The 21,951-nt window shown below is 38.3% G+C and overlaps 1 protein-coding gene across 5 annotated transcripts; it reads left to right on the forward strand.

Annotated features, from left to right (window-relative positions):
* Positions 1-1,438: 1,438 nt before the first annotated feature.
* crispld1a (cysteine-rich secretory protein LCCL domain containing 1a) lies at positions 1,439-21,640 on the forward strand. 5 transcript variants are annotated; one of them, XM_044104859.1, is made up of 17 exons: positions 1,439-1,486; positions 5,764-5,835; positions 6,167-6,263; positions 6,359-6,650; positions 14,068-14,186; positions 15,324-15,456; positions 15,529-15,644; positions 15,750-15,850; positions 15,938-16,138; positions 16,835-16,895; positions 16,977-17,043; positions 17,632-17,762; positions 17,904-17,947; positions 18,065-18,137; positions 18,246-18,321; positions 18,412-18,545; positions 20,677-21,624. In XM_044104859.1, the coding sequence occupies exons 4-17, from the start codon at positions 6,405-6,407 to the stop codon at positions 20,726-20,728; spliced, it is 1,554 nt and encodes a 517-aa protein (XP_043960794.1). In that variant the 5' UTR covers positions 1,439-1,486; positions 5,764-5,835; positions 6,167-6,263; positions 6,359-6,404; the 3' UTR covers positions 20,729-21,624. The 5 variants fall into 5 exon arrangements, with proteins under 5 accessions (XP_043960794.1, XP_043960791.1, XP_043960790.1 ...); XM_044104856.1 differs by lacking the exon at positions 1,439-1,486 and having other exon boundaries at positions 5,568-5,835; positions 20,677-21,640; XM_044104855.1 differs by lacking the exon at positions 1,439-1,486 and having other exon boundaries at positions 5,568-5,835; positions 6,179-6,263.
* The last annotated feature ends 311 nt before the right edge of the window (positions 21,641-21,951 follow it).

Genomic DNA, 21,951 nt, shown 5'->3' on the forward strand with positions numbered 1-21,951 from the left:
CTTGAAAGTTTAAGGTTACAGGAATCCATTCTTGAAACTATTAAAATTACCAATAGCTACAATAATTAGCAGCAAATTAGTGAAAAATCATTCAATCTACAAAGCTCTAAAAGGCAACTAAAATGTCAAGAAAACTATTGAGAAACACAAGTAAAGCATAGAGGTTTTTTTTTTTCTAAAAGCACCTGAACTACTATTTTTTTTCATGGAAATTTAGAGATTTCCAAATCACATTGAGATTAGTATTGATTAGATTTGTTTTGGAAGTTCGAACTCAGATCTGGGGAAAAAGTGTTGCATGAATTGAATGAAATCACTTCATAAGAAATGCCTTTAACATGGCATTTCTCCTCTGTAATTCAAGTGAAACATACGACAAATTTACCAGATGGAAAACTAAATAATGCCAAAATAAATAAACACGAGCGTGTGAACTTGTAAACTAACATTTTGTTGAAATACATTTTGATTCTTTGATAGGAGTCTGCCCCCATACCATATGTTAACCTGACAATATTTTACCTCTCTGAAGGTAATAAAAATCTGAGAGGACGTTTCTCTGTCCACAGATTTCTTCAGGTTTGACGTTTGATAAGATTCACAGTTACACTCAAAAATAAAATGTCTCTTTAGCTCCAGCTTTCAAGCAGACGTCTTAAGATTTTTGAGTGAAAACTAGTTGAGTATTAGAAGTACTTATGATTTCATTCGACTTAGCAAAAATGTGGTTCCATCTAAATAAAATTAACCCTGAATCACGATGCTTTCACTGACATGTTTTACAGAAAGTACGGTTCTGTTTCGATGATGTTCTGTGGGGCTTTTTGTGCCAAACATACTTTTTTTTTGTGGCTCAGAAGTTCAAGTTCAGGTAAATTGAACTGTGTCATATAGATGCAGGCCCCAATCTTTTCCTTGGAATAAACAACTCCTGAGCTGAGATGTGCGGGGAATAAAGGAGACTATTCTCACATTCACATCTAGAACAAAACCAGCATTGACCAGAAATTCCAGAAGCTCCTTCGGTTTTGCTGCCAACCAGGCTCTTGGCAGACTCCCTGGTCCATTTCCATCTCGTCTTTTCAGCCACCATGGTTTAACATCTGGTTTAATTATGTCACTGCTGTCCATATTCTCAATAAGATCGTTTTTATCCTTTGCAACCTGTCTGCAAATGTTTTGTTAAAGGATATACAGTTACCCAAATCATTTTATTTAAAGAGATTGACTAAAACTGATGGCAGATGCTTAAGATGACTGGATGCTAAAAAATAATCAAAAGGTGCTTCAACAAAGTATTGTATCCCTCTCATTCCAGTTTCTTTGTGTGCTATTTTCCTCTCCAACAGATTTGCTTGTTTCTCAGTTATAATAAAAAAGGCTTGCAAACTTTTGGAAATCTGCTGTGTGCAACCTGGATGTCACCAGTGGTTCCTCACCTTTTCTAGCAGATGCATTGGCTTTTTTACACCAGGAGGGGGTGCAGGTGAGTAGCCTATGCTTTGAGATGCCCAGCTCTTAGCAGGCTATCTCAGACAGCCTTCTGCTGAGCACGGCTGATAGTGTCACAGCAGCAGCGAGGTTGAACATCTGCCAGATGAACTTGGTGCTCTTTACTCCCATCTTCACCCTGACGCTGTTCCAACAATCTGACCCCGATCCAGCTCTACCAGAACCATTAGGGAGTAATGAGCTGAATAACATTGGCCAACAAAAAGAAAATGTGATTTTGAGTGTTTGTGTGGTTTGCGGCTCTCTCCAAAAGAAGGGCTGTGGATGCAGGGGCCTGGCACCGTTTCTAACATTCTGCTGGGTTTGTGGGGGATGTCGCAAGACATCACATTGAATACAGGAAGTGAAGAATGGAGCGTCCTTTGCTCAGTGCTTAGCCTAGACTGTGTTGGTGAGATATAGAAACGGGGAGAGAAAAGCAGAATGAGGGGAACTCTTGGGAATAGAAACGAGAAATGACTGTACACAAGTTTATAACACTATAAGTAACACAAACCAGACTTCCAAAAAAAAAGGTTTGTTGTTTGTTTATTTCCTGGCCTTGTGATTAAAATCAGCAGGGAGTTTGTTGTTACAGGGTGCTTGACTTAAATCACCACTCTGTCAGTCATATAAATCCCTCAGCAGTTGCAGTTGGTCAATTTTTCCTATAGTTGCTTTTTTACATTTTTTTTTTACTTGGAATTGAAACATTCCTCTCTCACAGTCATTGTTTATGTATTTAACTTGATGGAATACATATTTTTCTTTACATTTTTCATGTCTCCAAACTACTAGATAATTGTATGTTTTTTGTTTTTTTTTATATCTAGTCAGTGTGTAAGGTTTTGAAGAACTGTGCAAAATCACACACTCCTGTAGCGTCTTTCTCATTTTGCGGTTTCATATTGTCACAGACACTTTGTCTAAACGCAGTTACAGCATTAATTCCACTGCAGTTGAATGAGTGTTGCTGTCCTCATGGGACATGTGAGCAAAGGTAGAGTGTTGCTATTTCAGCTGTGTTGAAAGTGGAGGAGTTGGGTTGGGGGTCCTGCCAGGCCTTACCGCAGAGAAAGGAACGGTGCCGGGGCCATGGCCCAGGCCCGTGCTACTGACCCAAAGAGCAGACGGTAAACACTGGCTTTATGGACATTCTGCATGCGGTGGGTCTCCAGAGTAAGGGTTCTTGTGTTACATCTAGAAAAGTAGGTTAGACGGATCAACGACTGGAAGGCAGCAAATACCTTTATTTTTGTTGTCTTCATACACAAGAATATGAGTCAGCAACAGATTCGGGATTTAATAAAGTTTATACACTTTAGTATTTTTTTTATATATATTTTTAAAAAAATTACTTTTGAAGCATTCAAAATATTACGCAAAGTAAAGGCTTAAAACAATCAGTGAAGTTGAAACCCATTTGGACTTTAGTTACTTTCTAGCACTCTGCTGATGTAAAAACTGATCATCTTCATCATACTGTATGCATGTTTTCAGTGATACTAGCTGAAAACAAGCAGGCAAGTTTGCATCTGAGTTTAGTTTTACTTTGGTTTTGTATTTCTTTATTGCTTTATAATGTGTAGTTGTAACTCCTGCCTTATTTTTGAGAAACTCTATACTTGTGTGCACTATTTTCCATTAAATACCTTTTACTGTGTTGTTCTGTCAGTTCTGGTCTAGTATTTCTGGACTACAGGTTGTAAAGCCTTTTTATGTTTTGCTCCCCTTTATTGAGGTGTTTCCCTGTGATCAGTAACTTATCTCATCGTTTCTCAAGTTCATCTTATTATTTGGGGTCCTACACTGATTTACCATTCAGTTAATAAGTCCTACCCTATTCTTTTTTTAGGAATCATCTTCCCACAAAACAAATCTCTGTTGCCTCAGTTCTTTCAGTTATCTGCCAAGAGTCATTTCCTCTTTCCTAACCATTATCATGCCTATTTTCGACTAGTACTGTCCATGTGCCTTATCGGTTTGTTTAACTTTGCTCTTTTTGTTTTCCTACAGTGCAACCCCAGTTTTGTTTTGTGAATTCAACTTTTTTTAATTTTATTAAATCACTTTGTCAATTATGCAGTCCACATGTTTGTTCATGCTCAAATAAGACTTAGTGTCCAGCAGCATTTATGGCTCAAAATTTGCCAAAACTTGTCTTTCGTATTTATTTATCAAGGGAATAGAGGCAAAGCTAATGTGTCTGTTTCCAAGTCTCTCCTCTTAGAGTGGACTAGCAGCAAAATACACCACTGCATTTTTGTACTAATCTGCATCCCTTTGAAAAAACAAGACAAAATATTTATAGCTGCTAGTAAACACACAAACTGCTGTGATCTGTTTTTTGAACAGCTGCGAAAGGAATGTTTCTTATTTTGGCTGGACACTCTAGCTGTGCTAAAAGCTAACATACTTCTACCCAGACAAAGTGATGGTTCTATCTATTGACACTGAAATGGATTTCTGAGTTGTATAATAAAGCTAATAAAAGTAGAAGAGACTATTGCCAACCACTGGATAGAGCAACAATTGGCTACCATGGAAACTTTGATATAACTCAGAACTTTTGTGCCACATATTGTAAAATAGACCCTTGGCTGACCTGTAGGATAAGTCTTGCTTATGAGCTGATGAGGACTTATGTAAACAACATAAAAATTGACCAAAACACTCATCATCACTTTGGTCCATGTTTGACTTATGACGCAGCTTAGGTGAAACAACAATACGCTGGGTTACGTCCCTCACCTGTTTCCACATGTGCCATAGCAACCAGTGGAAATGACGAAACAACCTACTTGTTTCCATAACGGAGTTTGGACTAAATTACAGCAAAGTGTGGGGAACTAGTGACGACAGAATCAGGTGACAGAAAGACTTGGATTGAATTTTAATTCTTCCCAGAACTTCAAAGGTTATCCTATGAACACTTTGGACCAGTGGTTCACAGTGTAAACTCTTTATAACGTTTCTACTCTGAAGATACTTGGTTTGCCAAGTTCTACTACCAGTAGTGTAATAATAATAAACATATTAAAACTACAATTGTCCCACTGGATAGGAATGTTTGTGGTTTTTAGTGTCAAGTTCTCAGTTGGAAAAAAAAAAAAAAATTAACAGAAAGGTCCAGCAGACGTTCAAGAGATCAAGAAAGTGCTCATCATCTCTGACCTCCCATTCTGACATTATTGCCTTGTAATATAAACCTGATGACCATTATATGTCATATTGCAAAATCCAGTAATAAGTCAACAAAGAAGTTATCCAAAACAAAAACACAAATGAAAACATCTAGGGAACAAACCAGTCTGATGTATATATAAAAGCAATATCTGTCTTATGGGTCAAAAATTATGGGAACAGAAACAAAAATTTGGACTAAGCTTTGAAAAGTAGTGGAGCAGATTCTCCACTTGCTGTATTGCTCAGTAATCATTTTGGATGTTAGCTTGTATTGCTAATTATAGTTTGCCCGGCCATTTAATTGTCAAAGCTACAATACCCAGTAAAAATTTGGATCAATGTGTTTAAGTTTTTTATTTGCTTGTTTTTGCAATTATGCCAAATCCAAGTTTAGAACTAATCTTTTTGACTGCTATTGTTTATTAGGTGTATTGAATTTATTTAGTAAATGACTTATGAGTGTTCAGCACTCATTTCTTTTGAGTACTGAACAGTTGACAAGTACTACAAGTGGCAGTCGCCCCACAGTTTGAGAACCATGAGTTAAGCCAATTAAATCTTCAAAAACCGAGACAGTTTCTCTTATCACACACACATAAGAAGATGTCAATGCGCAACATTAAAAAAAAAAGAAAAAAAAAAAAAGCGGCTTAAACTCACAACTTTAGGATTTCATTGCGGGGATCTGAACTGGTTCTGTCTCCCTGTGCCATAAAAGTTCAGCTCTCAGTTTCTGGGAAGAGAAAATGAAGAGATACTCCTACAATAAACCACTTCATGCACGAACGATATCAGCGCACATGAGCCTTGACAGGAGGCGGGGTCAGGGGCGGCTCTCGTGGAACAGCAAAACTGAGGATAAAATGTGGACAAGTGATGCTTTACCGGCTTTGGAGCACAACACCCGCAAGAAGAAAGGCCGGTTATTCATTTACTTTTTCTTTTAAGCTGCAGAAAACGAGAGAGGAGACCCTACTGCATACTTTTAATTCATGCAAAAAAAAGAAAAAAGAAAAGAAAGGGCAAAACGTCGGTACAAGTTGCACCTGAGCTGTGCAACTTTGACTTTTTGTTTTCTTCTTGCAGCTGAAGATTTCCTCGCTGCCAAATTCATCCCCCAAAATTTCAGCAACTGGGCTCCTTTCCAGTTCATTCAAGGTAAATTACCTCCACTGTCTCCATAAATTTATTCCAATCACTTTCTGTTCCAATACGTGTTCACGTCTATTGGCTCTTTATATCGTCATGTTTTCTGCATACTAAAAGGCTTAAGTTAATAATGGCTTTAGAAGTAAATGAGCTTCAATTTTCTGGACTTTGTTAAATTACTGCATGCCTCTTGCAACCAGCATTCCTTCCGAATCGTTTAAGATCATTTAGGTTATTTGGGATTTAAAAGTCAGTTGTAAAACTTTTCAAGGACAGTTTAAATTACTTTATTGCAGTTATTCTCAGTCTGCCAGTTTATCCTCACTGAACTCCCCATTAGCTTTTTCCACAGCACTTCCCCAGATCGTGTGTCTGCAAGCTAATGCACTGTCCCTACCAAGTTCAATATTGACATAAGTTATTCAGCAACTCTTGTGGTGAGCACTAATTCTTCCAATGAATCTACACCCTCACCCCTGTGCAGGTTAAGAAAGATTTGTGCTTATTGTCCCCCTCCAATTCCTCCTGGTAGAGTTTGAGAAGCCCACCACCTTTCCTCATCACCATTATCTCCAAGGATGAGGTGTCTGAGAGGTGTGTCCGTGCTCCTACTGGTCCAAGCCTCCCTGTCCATGGCGATGCTTCCAAACTCCACAGGATGGGGGCGGATGCTAGACAAGTATCTGGATGAGGACGGAGACTGGTGGCAAGCCAAGCAGAGGGGGAAGAGGGCCATCACCAGCAGTGACGCTCAGCTCATCTTGGACCTGCACAACAAGCTCCGAGGCCAGGTCTACCCCCCTGCCTCCAACATGGAGTACATGGTAGGTGTATGAAGGTGCATGGGCTGATGTTAGATTTTGATGGAATAAGAAGATTTCTAAAAAGACGTAAAATGAAAATGTATGAATATATGATTGAAATACAAGATCACCATTAGCTTTCACTTTAGCACCAATGCCAAACTCAGGAGGAGTGTCTTAGCACTGTCAGTCAGCCTCATGTTCTTGCTGCTAAATGAGCTAGTGGCAGAGAAACAACTAATCGTTACAGAAAAAAACAGTTTATCTGCTGTCATTAGTACAGGCTAGTTCTGTGTGCTAGCTGAAGTGTAAGAGAGATTTAAAAACATTTTCAAACCTCAGCGTACTTTGATACTGGTAATTGGCCCATACCTACTCATATGTCACATTTCTATGTTTGACATTGTAAAGAAGTTTAAAGATTGGAGATATGCCAATAACTATGACAGAGGCTGGAATTAGCCAGTGTTATATATAGTGATCAGCGGGTCAAACAGCAAAAACATTTTTTGTTTTTGTATTCAGTGAATGCATGTAATTCTAAAAACAAGGTGCAAAATTTATGCTTTGATGTATAAATATAAATAATCTTGTAAATATTTTGCTACTTGCAGCATTATGGTCAGAATCAGCAGAGTTTAAAGAAAATTCAGTTTCTGACTCTTGAAAGGTTTTGTAATTTGGTGAGCTGAACAAGTCACCAGACCATTTGGCTCCATGCAGTCTAACTTTGCTCAAACACTTTGCTCAGTGCCAGCCTCCAAAGCACCTTTGCACAGGAACCCACAACTTTTTACCCCCCATGACTTTGTGGCTACTTTGCAAAAACAGAAGAATTTTGCCAACTTGCCAATAATCACATTTCTGTTGCGTTTCTGCCCCTCCTTTCAACCCCAACACTCATGCCTAGAGATTTGTTTGACTTTATCCTTTGGCCATCACTTGAGTGTGCAGCGCCAGATCGCTTTTCACAGTGCAATTAGAATCAAGAGTGCAGCACAGAGGGCCTTGTTTTACCAGCTGTCTAACTACCCTGGCTAAACACGCAGGCATACACCACACCTTGGGCGCAGATCTGGATGTTTTCCAGATCACATACTACGTTTAGGCACAGTTTGGCCTCTGCAGTGCACGGCCATCGACAACACGTCTCAGGTGGAAGAAAAAACAAAATCAAGACAATGTGGAGACAGTAATGAGGTTTCATCACCTTTTCTCCATCACTTAAAGAGAAACAGAACAAAAGCTTGCATTATTCTCCAGTAAAATAAAATAAACAGTTCCTGCTGAGGGCATTTGCTGGACTGTGTAATTGTGTAATTGAGAGGTTATGCTCGGGGACCATTCGTACGTCTGTACAGAGGCACACGGGTGTGAAAAACTGCTGAGTTAGGCAGAGTGTAGCTCTTTTCACCATCTCTAGTTACAGTAGGCAGTTTTTTGGGGGTCTGAAGGCACAGTCGGGTTAAGCATGTAGAGGTATGCAACAAGAGGATGTGAGGCGTGAGACAGAGTGAAAGAAAACTGGGAATGAAGGTAAACATTAAATGGCGGGAATTAAAAAAGAAAAGGAGGCAAGAGAGAAAGGAGACTCTCACAATATGATAACTTGGAGAAAAAAAATAGTTTGATAAGTGGGAACCCGAGATCAAAGGAGAAAGTACCTATTTAGATGTTGGCTAGAGCTGGTGAGAGAGTGTCGTTATCCACAGTAAAATAAGCTATGTACAAACATTGGCTGAAAGAGCACTCAGCAAAGAGGAAGCTGTCCTTTGATCTGGTGGAACTAAAAGTGAAGTGTTTGGTCAAAATGATTACCATTATTACATCCGGAAGAAAATGTTTTGAGATTTCAATCCTAAATGTGAAGCTGTGTTGGATGATGGGTGGATGTGTTGCTGCAGAGTTGACCGGTGTACCTTACAAAATAGATGGCATCAGTGAGATAGAACATCAATAGAAAATATCGAAGGACATCCGTCAGCATGCTACAGCTTGGGCACAAGAAAATGACTAACGGAGAACTAACACATTTCTTGGTTTTTGCAGAGTATGTGCAGGCTATAGGTCTGACATCTTTCTTTCCATGTCAAATCTCAAGTCAGTTCCTAACCACTTAACTGAACTTTGAGTCTTGAGTCACTTCACCAAGTATGTAATTTAAGTGAACTTTAAAAGGATAAGACATTGATGTTGCTTTTCAGTGCAAATACTCAGTCTGACAATTGTTTAGGCTTTCCCCAGGTCTACCAAACTTAACCAATGCCATTTTGAAATAAATGCAAAAAGACGTTTTCAAGAAATTAACGTGACACTAGGAGTTCTAGATTTCTGATTTATGAGGGTTTATTGTGGATTTTAAATCTAAGCGTGAATACAACACCCCATGCATGTCCTTAAACTTGCAACCTCCATTCTTTAATGGAGGGTGACAAGAAAATTTACTTAGGTGTTAAGCATTTAATATACATTAGTAACTACTGTGAATGAGAAGCAACCGTATAGTAACTGTATGGGCTCTTTCTTTGGTATCTCATTTAGAAAATGTTATATAATAGAAACTGTTTTGAAGCCACTATTTTTAAAAAAACCTTGATATACCTTAATATTGATAATTGCCCTATGTGTATTTTAAATAGGCAGACAGAGAAAAGACAATATTCTGTGACTATGGAAAATAATATTTGCAGTTGTAGTTGTCAGTATTTGAGGTACTGGTCAGCTTTACAGATCATATCTTTTTGTGACTGATTTCCATTTTATTTCAAAATGCCTTTTTTCCCCAACTGCTGTCACTTTCCAGAAGGCTCAAAGCTTCACTCTGCTGGAAGACTTCGTAGACATGCTTGGCTGTGCTCCAGTTACACACTCATGCATGCAGAGATGCATGAAACCATGTGCACAGAGAGAAACGTTTGCCCATCAGCTCTCCTATTGTCCTCCATTGTATTAGACCACAACCCCAGTGACCCTCTGAGGCAATCATTGAAGATAACATCAGTTTAGATCCACTGCTTTATCTCCCCCCTTCATCTGCCTGGTTTTTCTTTTGTTTGTTTTTTTTTTACTTTCCCTTCCTCCCTTTCTTTTCTTCTTTCTCCCTGCTTCTCCCTTCCTTATCCTTATGGCTTCGTTCCCATTCTGTCATTATGCACCACATAGGCCCCAAAAATTCCCAGAATAAGCATTCACGCTTTACAATGGCTTCAACACGGGGACAGCGATTCTGCCTCTCACTCAGATGTTGACCCACAGGTATAAAAAGAAAGGTGTCAGTGTTTGAAGCAGTAGAAGACAAACAGACGGCATCTTGGTGGGGGGAAAGGGCCCCACGTTTCCTGATGTTTAGCTTGGCCTTGCTGCACCACACTCGGGTCTGTGGTGATGGTGCTGTTAGTGAATTATGACAAAGCTCTATTGATTTTTGTTTTTAGTCAATGTGGAATGCAGTCAGACAATATCTAAGCCCAGGGCTTTTAAAGTGATCTGGCAGCTACTGATTAGCTGTGGCATGGAATATTTCTGGACCCTAAAAGTCAGCTAAGAGATCCAGTAGTTCCACTATTTTAGAAATCTGAATTGATTAGTTATACTAAGAAGGTCTCCACAGGGGGGTGCCAGAGTGCATTCAGAACAGGTGTTCCTAGTTTCTCCACTGATTCCACACCAATATTACATCGAATGGAAACTTTGATTTTAAAGAATTGCTCCAGATTACCTACTGTGCACCACCTGGACTCCACATCCCATCTTAGGCTCCACTGAAACCTGATGGTCTGGATCTTCGACCCCTTTGACTCGCTGCATCCTCTTTATGTAACAGCTTGTACAAAAACAAAACCTTTATTTTCCAAATTTTGCTTTTGCTCTAAATCCCTGGCCACAGTTCTTGTCGTCAGTGTGTCCAGGGATCATCACTGTTACAAATCCTTAAAGAGACACAGGGCACAAAAATACAGAACAGCATGGACAGCTCAAAATCCATTTGTCATAGCATTTGTTGGCTATGAAAAATCCTGTTGTAAAAATCATCTTACTTGACATAATTGTTGGCAAACATTCATTCTGGTCTTTCTTTATAGAACACTTTAGGATGTGAATAAAAATATGAGGGTTTCAGTAAGTACGATGTTAAGCAAAAATTAGGAACACAATCTACAGTTGTTTTAAGCATTGCAGCTGTTCTTTTCCATACTGCAAAACTACTCAGAATATATTCTTCTTACAGCCTACCACCCTTTTTTCCTGAGATGATTGGTCATTTCCTTAATTCTTGATAAGCAAATTTTGTATTTACTAAGATCAAATAGAATATTTGCAGTTGTAGTTGTCAATAGTTGTTTCACATTGAATCTGATTTCTATGTAAAACATTTTAAAGTTTGACTGGTTGTGCAATCTTTTCATTTGCCATTTTCAAACCATTTAGTGGAATTTGAAAAACTTGAATGGAAATTCACACATGTAAATTACTTCACAATATTTTTCTTTGATTCGATCTGTTTTAATTTCTTCTCTCTGTTAGAGTTCATGACAGAAAGCCACTCATTTCTATCTTTGCCTTTTCTCCAACTTTTCTTTTTACTTTATTTTCCCAGTTCCCATATCTTTCCTTCGCCTCTCAGTAGTCTCAGTATGGTCCATTGATTATTAAACAGGAAACTCATACTTGCAAAGGAAGTATCTTGTGAGGGCAGCCAGACAAACACAAAGTGAAAAAGAAAATATAAGAAATCCAGACCGCAAATGAAGTGTTAAACAAAACAAACAATGCCATGTGAGCTACGCTGAAAAATGTTCGCAAGGGTGGGGGCTCTTTTCTTTATGGTTCTGTTGTCAGAGCGGGAGGCGGACAGGATCGGGTTTGTGGTTACAGGGTTCCTCCTCCTGAGGTAGCTGTGCAAAGAACAGCATCTTGACAGCCTGGCTGTACACTGTACAGATACAACATCTAAAAGGAAATGTGAAAATAATTTGAATGGCAAATCTGAGTGGCTTCTTCTAGCTGTTTTCCCCTCATGATGACATGCACTGCTCCTTGCCAAGTAACTAACAGAAAATATTTGCTTTAGACCAATTTTATTTTAAAAAAGCTGTTGGCTTCTTAACTGCAAGAAATTAGAAATCGTCAACTGGTCTGCTTTTTAAGAGTGTTTGGACAACAGTAATTTGAGCCCCAAAATGCAGGACATTTGTGACGATCTGTCAACCTAATGCCATGAATATATTCAGGGACATGAAGAGAAGTGTTGTTGTTTTTTTTTGTTTTTTTTTATCATTAGCATTCAACATTATTCCCTGAATGGTCTGCACAGTGGCACAGTTGGTAGAGTTGGTAGAGCTGAGAAGGTCCTGGGTTCGATTCCCGGCCCGGGGTCTTTCTGCATGGAGTTTGCATGTTCTCCCTGTGCATGCGTGGGTTCTCTCTGGGTTCTCCAGCTTCCTCCCACAGTCCAAAAACATGACTGTCAGGTTAATTGGTCTCTCTAAATTCTCCCTAGGTGTGAGTGTGTGTGTGAATGGTTGTGTGTCCTGTATGTCTCTGTGTTGCCCTGCGACACACTGGCAACCTGTCCATCGGCACCAGCAACCCTCCCGACCCTTCTAAGAGACAAGAGTGAACAGACAATGGATGGATGGATGGATGGATTATTCACTGACACCCCATTGCAAACTACCATCAATGGCATCTGAAGATTACCTTCTTTGAGTAAATAATCCTCCAACATCACATTTCTGGATCTATATGTCACACATTGGTGCCACAGAGGGATAATTTGTGCGACTCAAAAGTCCAAACCAAATTTGTTACTTTTAACGCCAACTTACTAGTGGGAGTATAGTTGGACGTAAGCCACGTAGCTTTAATTTCATGTATTTAAGCGCTAATATTTTTTTATATGTATTCACCCATTTTTAAAAATAAACTGGTCTTAAAACATTTTATAGCACTGACTAAATGATAAGATTATGTAATCTCATTCTAAACCATGCAGATACACTGTCTGCACTGAAGAAGATTCATGCATTTTGAATGGTTGACAATTCTGCCCCATAAGTAGGGAATACTCACAGACTATTCATGGAGCACAGAGCATTAACCCCAAGACAATCTGGTGATCAATGGAAATAATGAAGCAACAAAAGTTACTTACTCGGTTTTGAGTGGCACACTGTACATCTTTCTTCATTCCAAGACACAGGCACCAGAGGGTACATCATAGTTGAATTCATAGGCAGCACTTCTTGTTTCACAAAATATTTCTAATTTCTTCATGTTTAGACAAACAAACTGTGTTTTTAGATATGGGGAAAATGTGTCAAGTTGATAAATAGTGTGACAGCAGCTTTAAAATGCCAAAACAGATGTCAAAGCAGATGATAATGCTGACATTTCAGTCAGCGCACCGCAAATAGAGGTCATGTCAGGGCAGTGCGGTTTTGAGTTGAACAAATTCTCCATATTGCTTTAACCAACACTCAGTGGGTCATTATAAACCATGGAACAACTCGACCTTATAAGCAACTTTAAATGGCATCAGCTGTGATCTGCTTCCTGCAGGGGTACAGGCAATCAGTTAGCATTTAGTAGTTCTGCATTTTACAGGCTTGGTATTTACGTCAGCTGTGTCAACTATTAATTTTAGAGCAGGCTTAAAAACAAATTTTTTGACACCTTTGACTAGATTTTTAATATTACATAGACATGCACACACTCTTATTGATTTTACTAACACAAGTCACCCTGACTGTTAATAAAAAGGCATGAAATTAAATTACTTGTAGTTTCAGACTTATTTTTTATAAATGTATGTTACTTATAGTTTATATCTGTATTTGCAAATATTTAGCATTTTGGACAGAGTAGCTTGTCAACAAATAAGCAATTTCCCCTTAAAGTATATTATGATTCTGACTCTGATTCATACTGTTCTTAAGAGAAATTTGGCCATATTTTTCTTTTTTATTAGGACATATGTGGGTTCTCTTCGCATTCCCAGAACTTGACACAGTGTGTAGATTGCAAAGCAGTAAAGCAAAAGATATGCTCCAGCATTCTTTTATTTTTTATTTTTTCATTTTTAATTAATTTACAAACAATTCAGAGAAGGTCTGTTGGGGGTGAAATTGCTGTTGGGGGTGAATAAATCTCCAAATTGACATCAGATTTAAGATACAGCTAACGTGAAGATGATGAAGCTACTTAGCACTTCATCATATGGGTTTAGCACATCACTGCCCACAGAAAAAGCACATACGGCTGTAAATGTCTTTGCTCATTACCAGCTCTCTAACTTGACATTGATAAACCTCATGCTCTATCATCAGCTCTCTATCTAATTGGCTTTGGATAACATTTTGTCAGCTTTCCAGCTTTTATTCAAAATATTCTGCAAACTGATGCTATTTGTTATTCTCTATCTTATTCTTGTGATCAGATGTGGGACACAGAGCTGGAACGTACTGCTGAGGAGTGGGCAGAGACCTGCCTCTGGGAGCATGGTCCTGCGGGCTTACTCCCACAGATCGGGCAGAACCTGGGTGTGCATTGGGGAAGGTAAATTATGTTTTAATAAAAACTTTGAATATTCTTCACAAGTTAGCTACTTTTTCATTTTTCCTTTCCTTGTCATTTCTCCAGAGGAGGCATTACAAATATAATGGGCTTTCCCGATAACTCTGAGAACATTGACATTTCTTCTTTCACAGTGTAGACAGTATATGACAGAGTGCTGTCTTACTTCGGCATTTGGATTTAATTGTCCCATTTTCTTCTAAAACACAAGATATAATAATGTGGGACTTTGAAATAAAACTAACCACCTTATTCCAAGTCCAAACATTGGAGATTCTAACATTAATTTTGACCAGGGAGAATAGCTCCTCCTTTGTCCAATGTACAACTCAAATTACTGGGTTCACAAAAATTAAGGGAGTCTTCCTTTTATTTTAACAAGTTTTCAGTGTAAAGTCTGTCAAAGTAGAACTATTCACTTTAGGTTTGACCAATCTAAATGAATGTGAATTGACTCTTTTCATCTCCTGACACAAAAGGATCCCTGTGCGAGTCTAAATACTGACTTCTTATTATTTAGAAAGCCTTCCCTGTCCCAACCAATAAGATATAGGGGCATATACAAAACAATTGTTGACAGTGATTACCCATTGTGGACATGTACCTGAGATCCTATGATTGATTTACCCAATAGATTTACACAGCACAGACTCTCACTGGTTCTGTTTTTCCATTTGCTTACTCACGCCCCTTTCAAAAAATCTCTCGAAACGTCAGTGTCTCACATAAGAAAATCTTGTTTTTGCATCTAATCAGTTCACCTCACCGTCAAGGTGCTTCATTTTAATCAAATTATCCTTCAGCACCTGGTTCCAGGCCTGTGGCCTTGGTAACATAGCAGTGCTTACCAGTGAGAGCCATCATAACAGGAGTGCCTAAAGTGGTGTGTTTATCAGTGGTTGGCAGTTATACATGGTGGAGGTGTATTACTTAGAGCAATGTTTTTCCTTGGTAAGCTTGTAAGTGCATTTAATTAATCATTACAACTTTGACTGAGTATGTGTAATTTATGAAACTCTTCTGCTTCTTGCTTCAAAGAGTCCCTGGCCTCACTGTGAGATAGAGATCACTGTTTTTTTTTAGCTTCGTTTGACTTATAACAGTCACTGCTGTTATTAGGTATCGGCCCCCTACGTCCCATGTGCAGGCCTGGTACGATGAAGTGAAAGATTACTCCTTCCCTTATCCTCAAGAGTGCAATCCCTACTGCCCGTTCAAATGCTCCGGACCTGTTTGCACACATTACACACAGGTAACCTACCTGACTTTACTTATTTGTGTCAGCTGTTTTTGTTGAATAATGAACTATATCATCATTTTGTAGCTGGTATGGGCCACGAGCAGCCGAATTGGCTGTGCCATCAACCTCTGCTACAACATGAATGTGTGGGGACAAATTTGGGAGAAAGCTGTATATCTGGTCTGCAACTATTCACCAAAGTAAGTACAGCAGAATAAAGTCATATTAGGAAATTTAAATAAAATAAAAAAAACATGTTTCATTTACAGTGTTTGAACAGTTTCACTGAATATTGATTATAACAGGGGAAATTGGTGGGGACATTCCCCCTACAAACATGGGACACCATGCTCTTCTTGTCCTCCAAGCTACGGAGGAGGATGCAAAGATAATCTTTGCTACAAAGGTATCCATGAGTCACACTGGAAAAGGCAAAGAACCCAGACAAAAGTGAAATGAAACGACTCATCGTTCCCTGTTTCTGTATCTCTAGTTGAAGATGACAGATCTAACCCACCACTGGAAGAAACAGAGGAGAGCAACTTTATTGAGCCAGAGGGCCCTCGAGGAACAAAACCCTGGTCTCGGGCCTCCAAACCTGCACCTCCCAGCCTCCCTGCCCCAGCGCCGGCCCCCACCGAGCCCCCCACAGAGGACCTGCAGAAGAACGACGTGTTCAACATTCAGCAGATGTGTAAGTTGCCATTTAACTGTTTGTTCTGGATCTAGTTTCAACTTAAATTTGGGGGCTTTGGGGCTCGGTTTAAGGGGTGGGACCAGCAGATCTGGGAAGTACAGTACGGTATGTACTATAAAGAAAAACGTCTGGAAGCTGCGTTAGAACCAGAGAATCAGAATTTTTTTGTGTGTGGAAGCAGCAGTATTGGATTATAGAAAGAAAACAGATCATAACTGAATAATGTTTTACTTACAGTTTATGCAAGATTTCTTTGATGCTTTGTAGCCTTTACTTGTTATCCACTTGATTGACTCTGACATTCTGTAAACCCGGCCCAATTCTGCAAGTCACTCTTTGGAGGAGGGGGTCTTTATTTTAGCGTGATCCCCTGAGGACGTGTTTGTTTTTGGCTTGCTGAGCAGGAATGAAAGGGGCTTGCTGTGGTTTTTGAATGGCTTCCTCCCTGCAGTGCAAGGGCCTTAAGAGTGTAAGATGAGATACTTCCTTTAGTATTGCTGACCACCCTGAAATATGTTGTGGGTTTTTTTTGTGTGTGTGTGTGTGTGTTTTGTTCTGGAAGCAATGCACCAATCCCTTTCCCTTGGGTTTCTCTCAACCTGGGATTTTCAAAACCCAATTTAAAACAGCTGACTTATGGATGCAGTTTTGTGTAGGAGCATTTTCTGAGAAGTCATATTGTTTGTGTTTCAGCTCAGCTGGTCACCTGTGATACCAAACTGCGAGATCAGTGCAAAGGAACAACATGTAATAGGTAAAACAGAGATCAAACAGTGACACATAAAGAGAAATGGACAGTGTTTTAAACTATGGCTTTTTCTATGTTGACGTACAGGTACGAGTGTCCAGCTGGATGCCTGGATGCAACAGGAAAAGTGGTTGGAACAGTTTACTATGAAATGGTGGGTAAACAGGTTGATATGCAATTTTAAAGTCTGAAACATGCTAAGAGTATATTTGTATAACCAATATTTTTGATTGAATACCAATCAAGTCTTCATGAAGATATTTTGTTGCCAATATAAACCTTGGGACAATGTATAATTTTGTTATGAAATAAGCCTACTGGCTCTTTTCCACTAGAGTCAACCCATCATGGCTAAATTATGCTCTACTGGCTAATAATGTCATCTATTGTATGAAGTGCTAGGTTACCAGTTGACAAAAACAAATATATTAAACAACAACAAAAAACATATAGTTAGTCTTTCAGTCATTAGGTACCAATTTTAGTTTGGTCAGTCAAATTTGAAAAAGGTCAAAAGTAGATCGAAGAGAACTTTATCTGCTTGTTAAGAAGATGCCACTGTTTAAGGGAAAAATATTTATTAACAAGAATAATTATTGCAGCAAAGAAATAATTAGCCAAACACAAACTTCCTACATTTTCGTACTAATAAAAAAAATTTTCTACCACTGTTTGAAAACTTTTGTAAGTTCTAACTGATGTGTCAGCAAAATGTACACAAAAATATCCCTGGTTTGTGCAGCAATCGAGTGTGTGCAGAGCTGGTCTGCATGCTGGTGTCATAGATAACGATGGGGGCTGGTTGGACGTGACAAGACAAGGCAGAAAGAACTATTTCATCAAATCCAACAAGAATGGAGTCCAGTCTCTCGGGTGAGGGAGTGATTTTAGAAACAAAATTGATATTTATATGTAGTACACTTGAGATACTTCGCAGTGACTTCATTACAATTCAATCGAAGCTGAACGAAAAGGAGAAAATCTAATGGTGTGTTATGCCTTTCCTTTGGACAGAAAATATCACAGTGCTAACTCCTTCACAGTCTCCAGAGTGGCAGGTAAGTCTAAGAGTGTGACACACATTACGTATTATACACATATAGAATTGCTCATTAGAAGGTGTGCTGCTGCATCAATATTTGTAGACATTTTCTGTGTGCTTATTTTATATATAGTTAAAGCCATTACATGTGAAACCACAGTTGAACAATTGTGTCCATATGAGAAGCCTTCAAGACACTGTCCAAGGTTTGAACTTTAATGTACTTACTGTTTGACCACCAAATATATTTCTAGTCTCTGGTATCCAGTATTGTTCTCTGGTTTTGTCAAAACCTGAAATTATTGTATTTTTAGATTATATTGCCCAAGGAACTGTTTAGAGGAGAACCCTCGTCTGTCCAGAGTCATTGGTACCAAAATATACTCTGACGTAAGTTCCTGTTTTTCTGAAGATGTGTAAAAGCCAACCTTCCACAGAGTTTTAGTTCATCATTCTTTTTCTTCTTACTGGTCCTTGTAGAAGTCCAGTGCATGTCGGGCAGCTGTCCATGCTGGAGTCATCAGGAATGGTGTGGGTGGATACATAGATGTGATGCCAGTGGACAAGCGGAATCACTATATTTCCTCATACCAAAATGGGATTTTCTCTGAGAGGTATGGCAGGAATTGTCTGTAAATATGTAGTGTGTACACAAATGTGTGTAGGTAGGTGCATTTTCAGTTGGAGATTTTGTCCTCATGAATTTAAACTGCATATTTTATTATTTCACAACATATCATTTTTATTTGCTTCTGACTTTTAGCCCATGTTATGCTAATTCCAAATGTTTTGAAAACCAATAGAGGGGTGACATTTATATTTTCAGTATTTGTATACTTTCTGAAATTTGCTCTTCTAACAGCCACCTAATTTAACAAGTGGAGCTTTACTGTAGCAGCATCAAGAGAAGTAGTTAACAGGAAAGAAAAACCCAATGCAAAGAATTACAGTTGATGAGGTCTCTGCTATTGAATTGAATGAATGGTTCCCCAGGTGAGAGAAATTCAAAGACTCTTTCCTCTTTGAGGCCCTAATCTTTTCATGATATGGGCACTTTATTAAAACTCTGATATAGGGTGCCTCAGAGGGCAATTAGCATGATTTGAATTGAACATAATTAAAAGCTGGGCAATAATTGTTGAGAAGATGAGTGTAGCACCTTTGTGTATCTCTGAGTATGAGTTATCTACAGTCAGCATTACCTGAGCAAGATAATATCTTTTAAGTTATCATCCAACTACCTGAAAATATCAGTTCCTCACTATTTTAAATGTGTAGTGACAAAGCTTTTGAAGTTTTGAGCACATTTGCTAAATTGTCTGGGACATCCTTCCTCATGTCACATGCCACTTATCCCATACAAAAAAAAAACAACAAAAAAAAACATCATTGCAAGATGCTGTTTAATAACAAAGCATTTCCTCCATCTTGGGACTTGATGTTGCCCAAAATGTGAGATAATGTTGAAAAAATAAAATCTGAAGCATTTCTTTCAGTCTCTACCAAGCGTAAAGTGGTAATAATTGTCTCCAGATTGTTTTTCAGTCATGTGGAGATAGCTCTTATATTGCTCAAGTGTCGTATTTTTTCTCACACAGTACTCAGGAACAGACGGTATAAAGCAGTTAGAGCAGCCATAAAGTCTTGGCAAAATTACAGCTGCTTAAAATGTAGAATCTGAGGTGAATCATTAAAGTTTAAAGTTTGTTATGGAATTAAACATGCCCCTCTGTGAGTATTAGATTCATTTAAAGAATCTTAGTTTTTGCTCAAAATATAGAAATGACCAAATATAGGGAGCAACTATTTCTGACTAATAAAGATCAATACTTTGCCTTATTTCAACAGCACACTTTCTTGTGTTGCATATGTCATGTGGTATTTCTACCCTAGGGTTTTAATGAATTACTCATTAGAAGTTACTCTGATTAACTAAAACATGTAAATAATAATATAAAAATTCTGCAGATACATTTATTATGTAGCAATTGCCAAGGTGAGAATTAGAGTGCCGTTGGTGATTTAGTAAGGGGGAAAAAAAGGAAAAAACAACTAAGTAAAAATTATATATTGGATTTTTCCAAAATATGAATAACAGATTATGCTACAATATAATTAAATTTTTTATTATATTTACTAAGGGTGTAGAAGGAACTACAATGCACTTCAATACAGTCTTTGGTATCTAAATCATTTAATCGTTTAAGTGCAGAGATTTTTACACATTATCCAAGGAGAGCAATTGAGAGTTAACCTAATCATTTTTGGGATGTACTCACACCCATTTGAAAGAAAATGAACTAATTGGCTTGTATGATGGTTGTTGGAAAGCTTAGAAGCCCAAGCCAAGCTAGTATTCACATAATCCAAATGTATGAGTTGCAAAGAATCAGCTCTTCTGCAGACTCAGCAAATGAAATATTTCAACAACTTCCAATTTTCTCTTGTCGGTCCCCATAACATTTTCCAACACAGGTCTTGGGGGTCTTTAATGTTTTTAAGGCAAGTGTCAGGCCTGTGTGCTGTTTTTAGTCAGCAGTGGTTTTCTCCATGGAACTCTGTTCCATCCGTTTGCGGGTTGAGGTAACTTTTTTTTGTCAACCCTGTAACCATAGTTTTCTGTAAGTTTCTGTAAGTTTTTGACTGTGGTTGAATGGTCCTATCAATGTCTTGGTGGATGTTTGAAGAGAAACACAGTACAGCGCCAAGACTAATTAGTTTTCTTGTCCCTCTCTCCCCCTGCAGCCTTCAAAACCCTCCTGGAGGGAAGGCATTCCGGGTCTTCTCTGTGATCTGAGCAGTGAAGGAGGCGGTTTAACCAAATCATTCGGGGCACTTGAAGCTTTTGACGAGACAAACATCGAGCCTCGTTATCGAACACAATCACTGAAATCATTCAGGCTCTGCCGTGTTTCAAGGGTGAGAGGTTGTTACCATTGACAACGCTAACCCAGGAGAAAAAACTCAAAAAGATGCCACCTCTTTAAAATGTTGTTTTTCTTTTACAGTAAACTGTAAATATGGTTGAATTTTTTGCTGTACATATTTGTACATATTTTTTTTTTTCCTTATTTCCATTGCGTCATTGACTTACCTGTTTACCAAGTACAGTATCTTTGTCTAAATATGGATTTTAAAAATGATAAATCATAATGGCACATACAAGAGAAATCCCATTTTATTATATTATGTACATCATATTTTTATTGGTGCTTTGGAGCATTTCTCGTGGTAGTTTTTTAATAAAGGGAAAATTGATATGCATTTTTTGTACATATCTATGCTATGTATCAATATAACTTGCAATGGATGCTGCTGAATGTGTTGTGTATTGTGTTCTCCCACCTGGCTGCTTTTGTTTTTATTTTCCAGAATAAGGAACTTAAGCTAAAATTTCCTGCAGGTCAGGAAATCCACCCAACCCACAGAGTGGTCTTATGGTCATCAAAATATTTGTTTCTATATTTTGTATTTCCTTTGACAGGACTCTTAATAAAATCAGAAATAAAGCAATGTAACAGTTTTTGCAGTTTGAGCTGTAATAACTGTAACAGTTAACTGTACTGTTATCGATCATGTCATACATGCATCAAAACGTACACATTTATTTCCTCTGGAAGAACAATGAAGTTTTATTTCCAATAAAAAATATAGAATAGTGTTAAATCTCAATCATGTGTTTGCATTAAAAGTATTCACAACCCTAAAACCTTTCTACATTCTTGTGCCCAGACCAACAGTAGGGCAAAATTGAAAAGGGAAAGGAAAATGATTCCTCATTTTCAAAATGTTTTGCTAACATTTGTTGTCAAAATGTTGTCAACATACTCTCTGCTGGATCTACGTTTGAACTTTGACTAAGCCATTGTAATACATGGATATGTTGTCTGCTAAATTATTACCTTGTAGCTCTGGTTGCATGTTTTGGCTTGTTACTCTGCTAGAAATTCAACCAGGTTAAAGGGTTTTTCTTTTTCAGTTAGAGTAAAGCATCTCCACAGCATAATGCTGCCACCACTA

Source organism: Gambusia affinis, linkage group LG21, assembly GCF_019740435.1.
Source record: "Gambusia affinis linkage group LG21, SWU_Gaff_1.0, whole genome shotgun sequence".
Lineage (NCBI taxonomy): Eukaryota > Metazoa > Chordata > Actinopteri > Cyprinodontiformes > Poeciliidae > Gambusia > Gambusia affinis.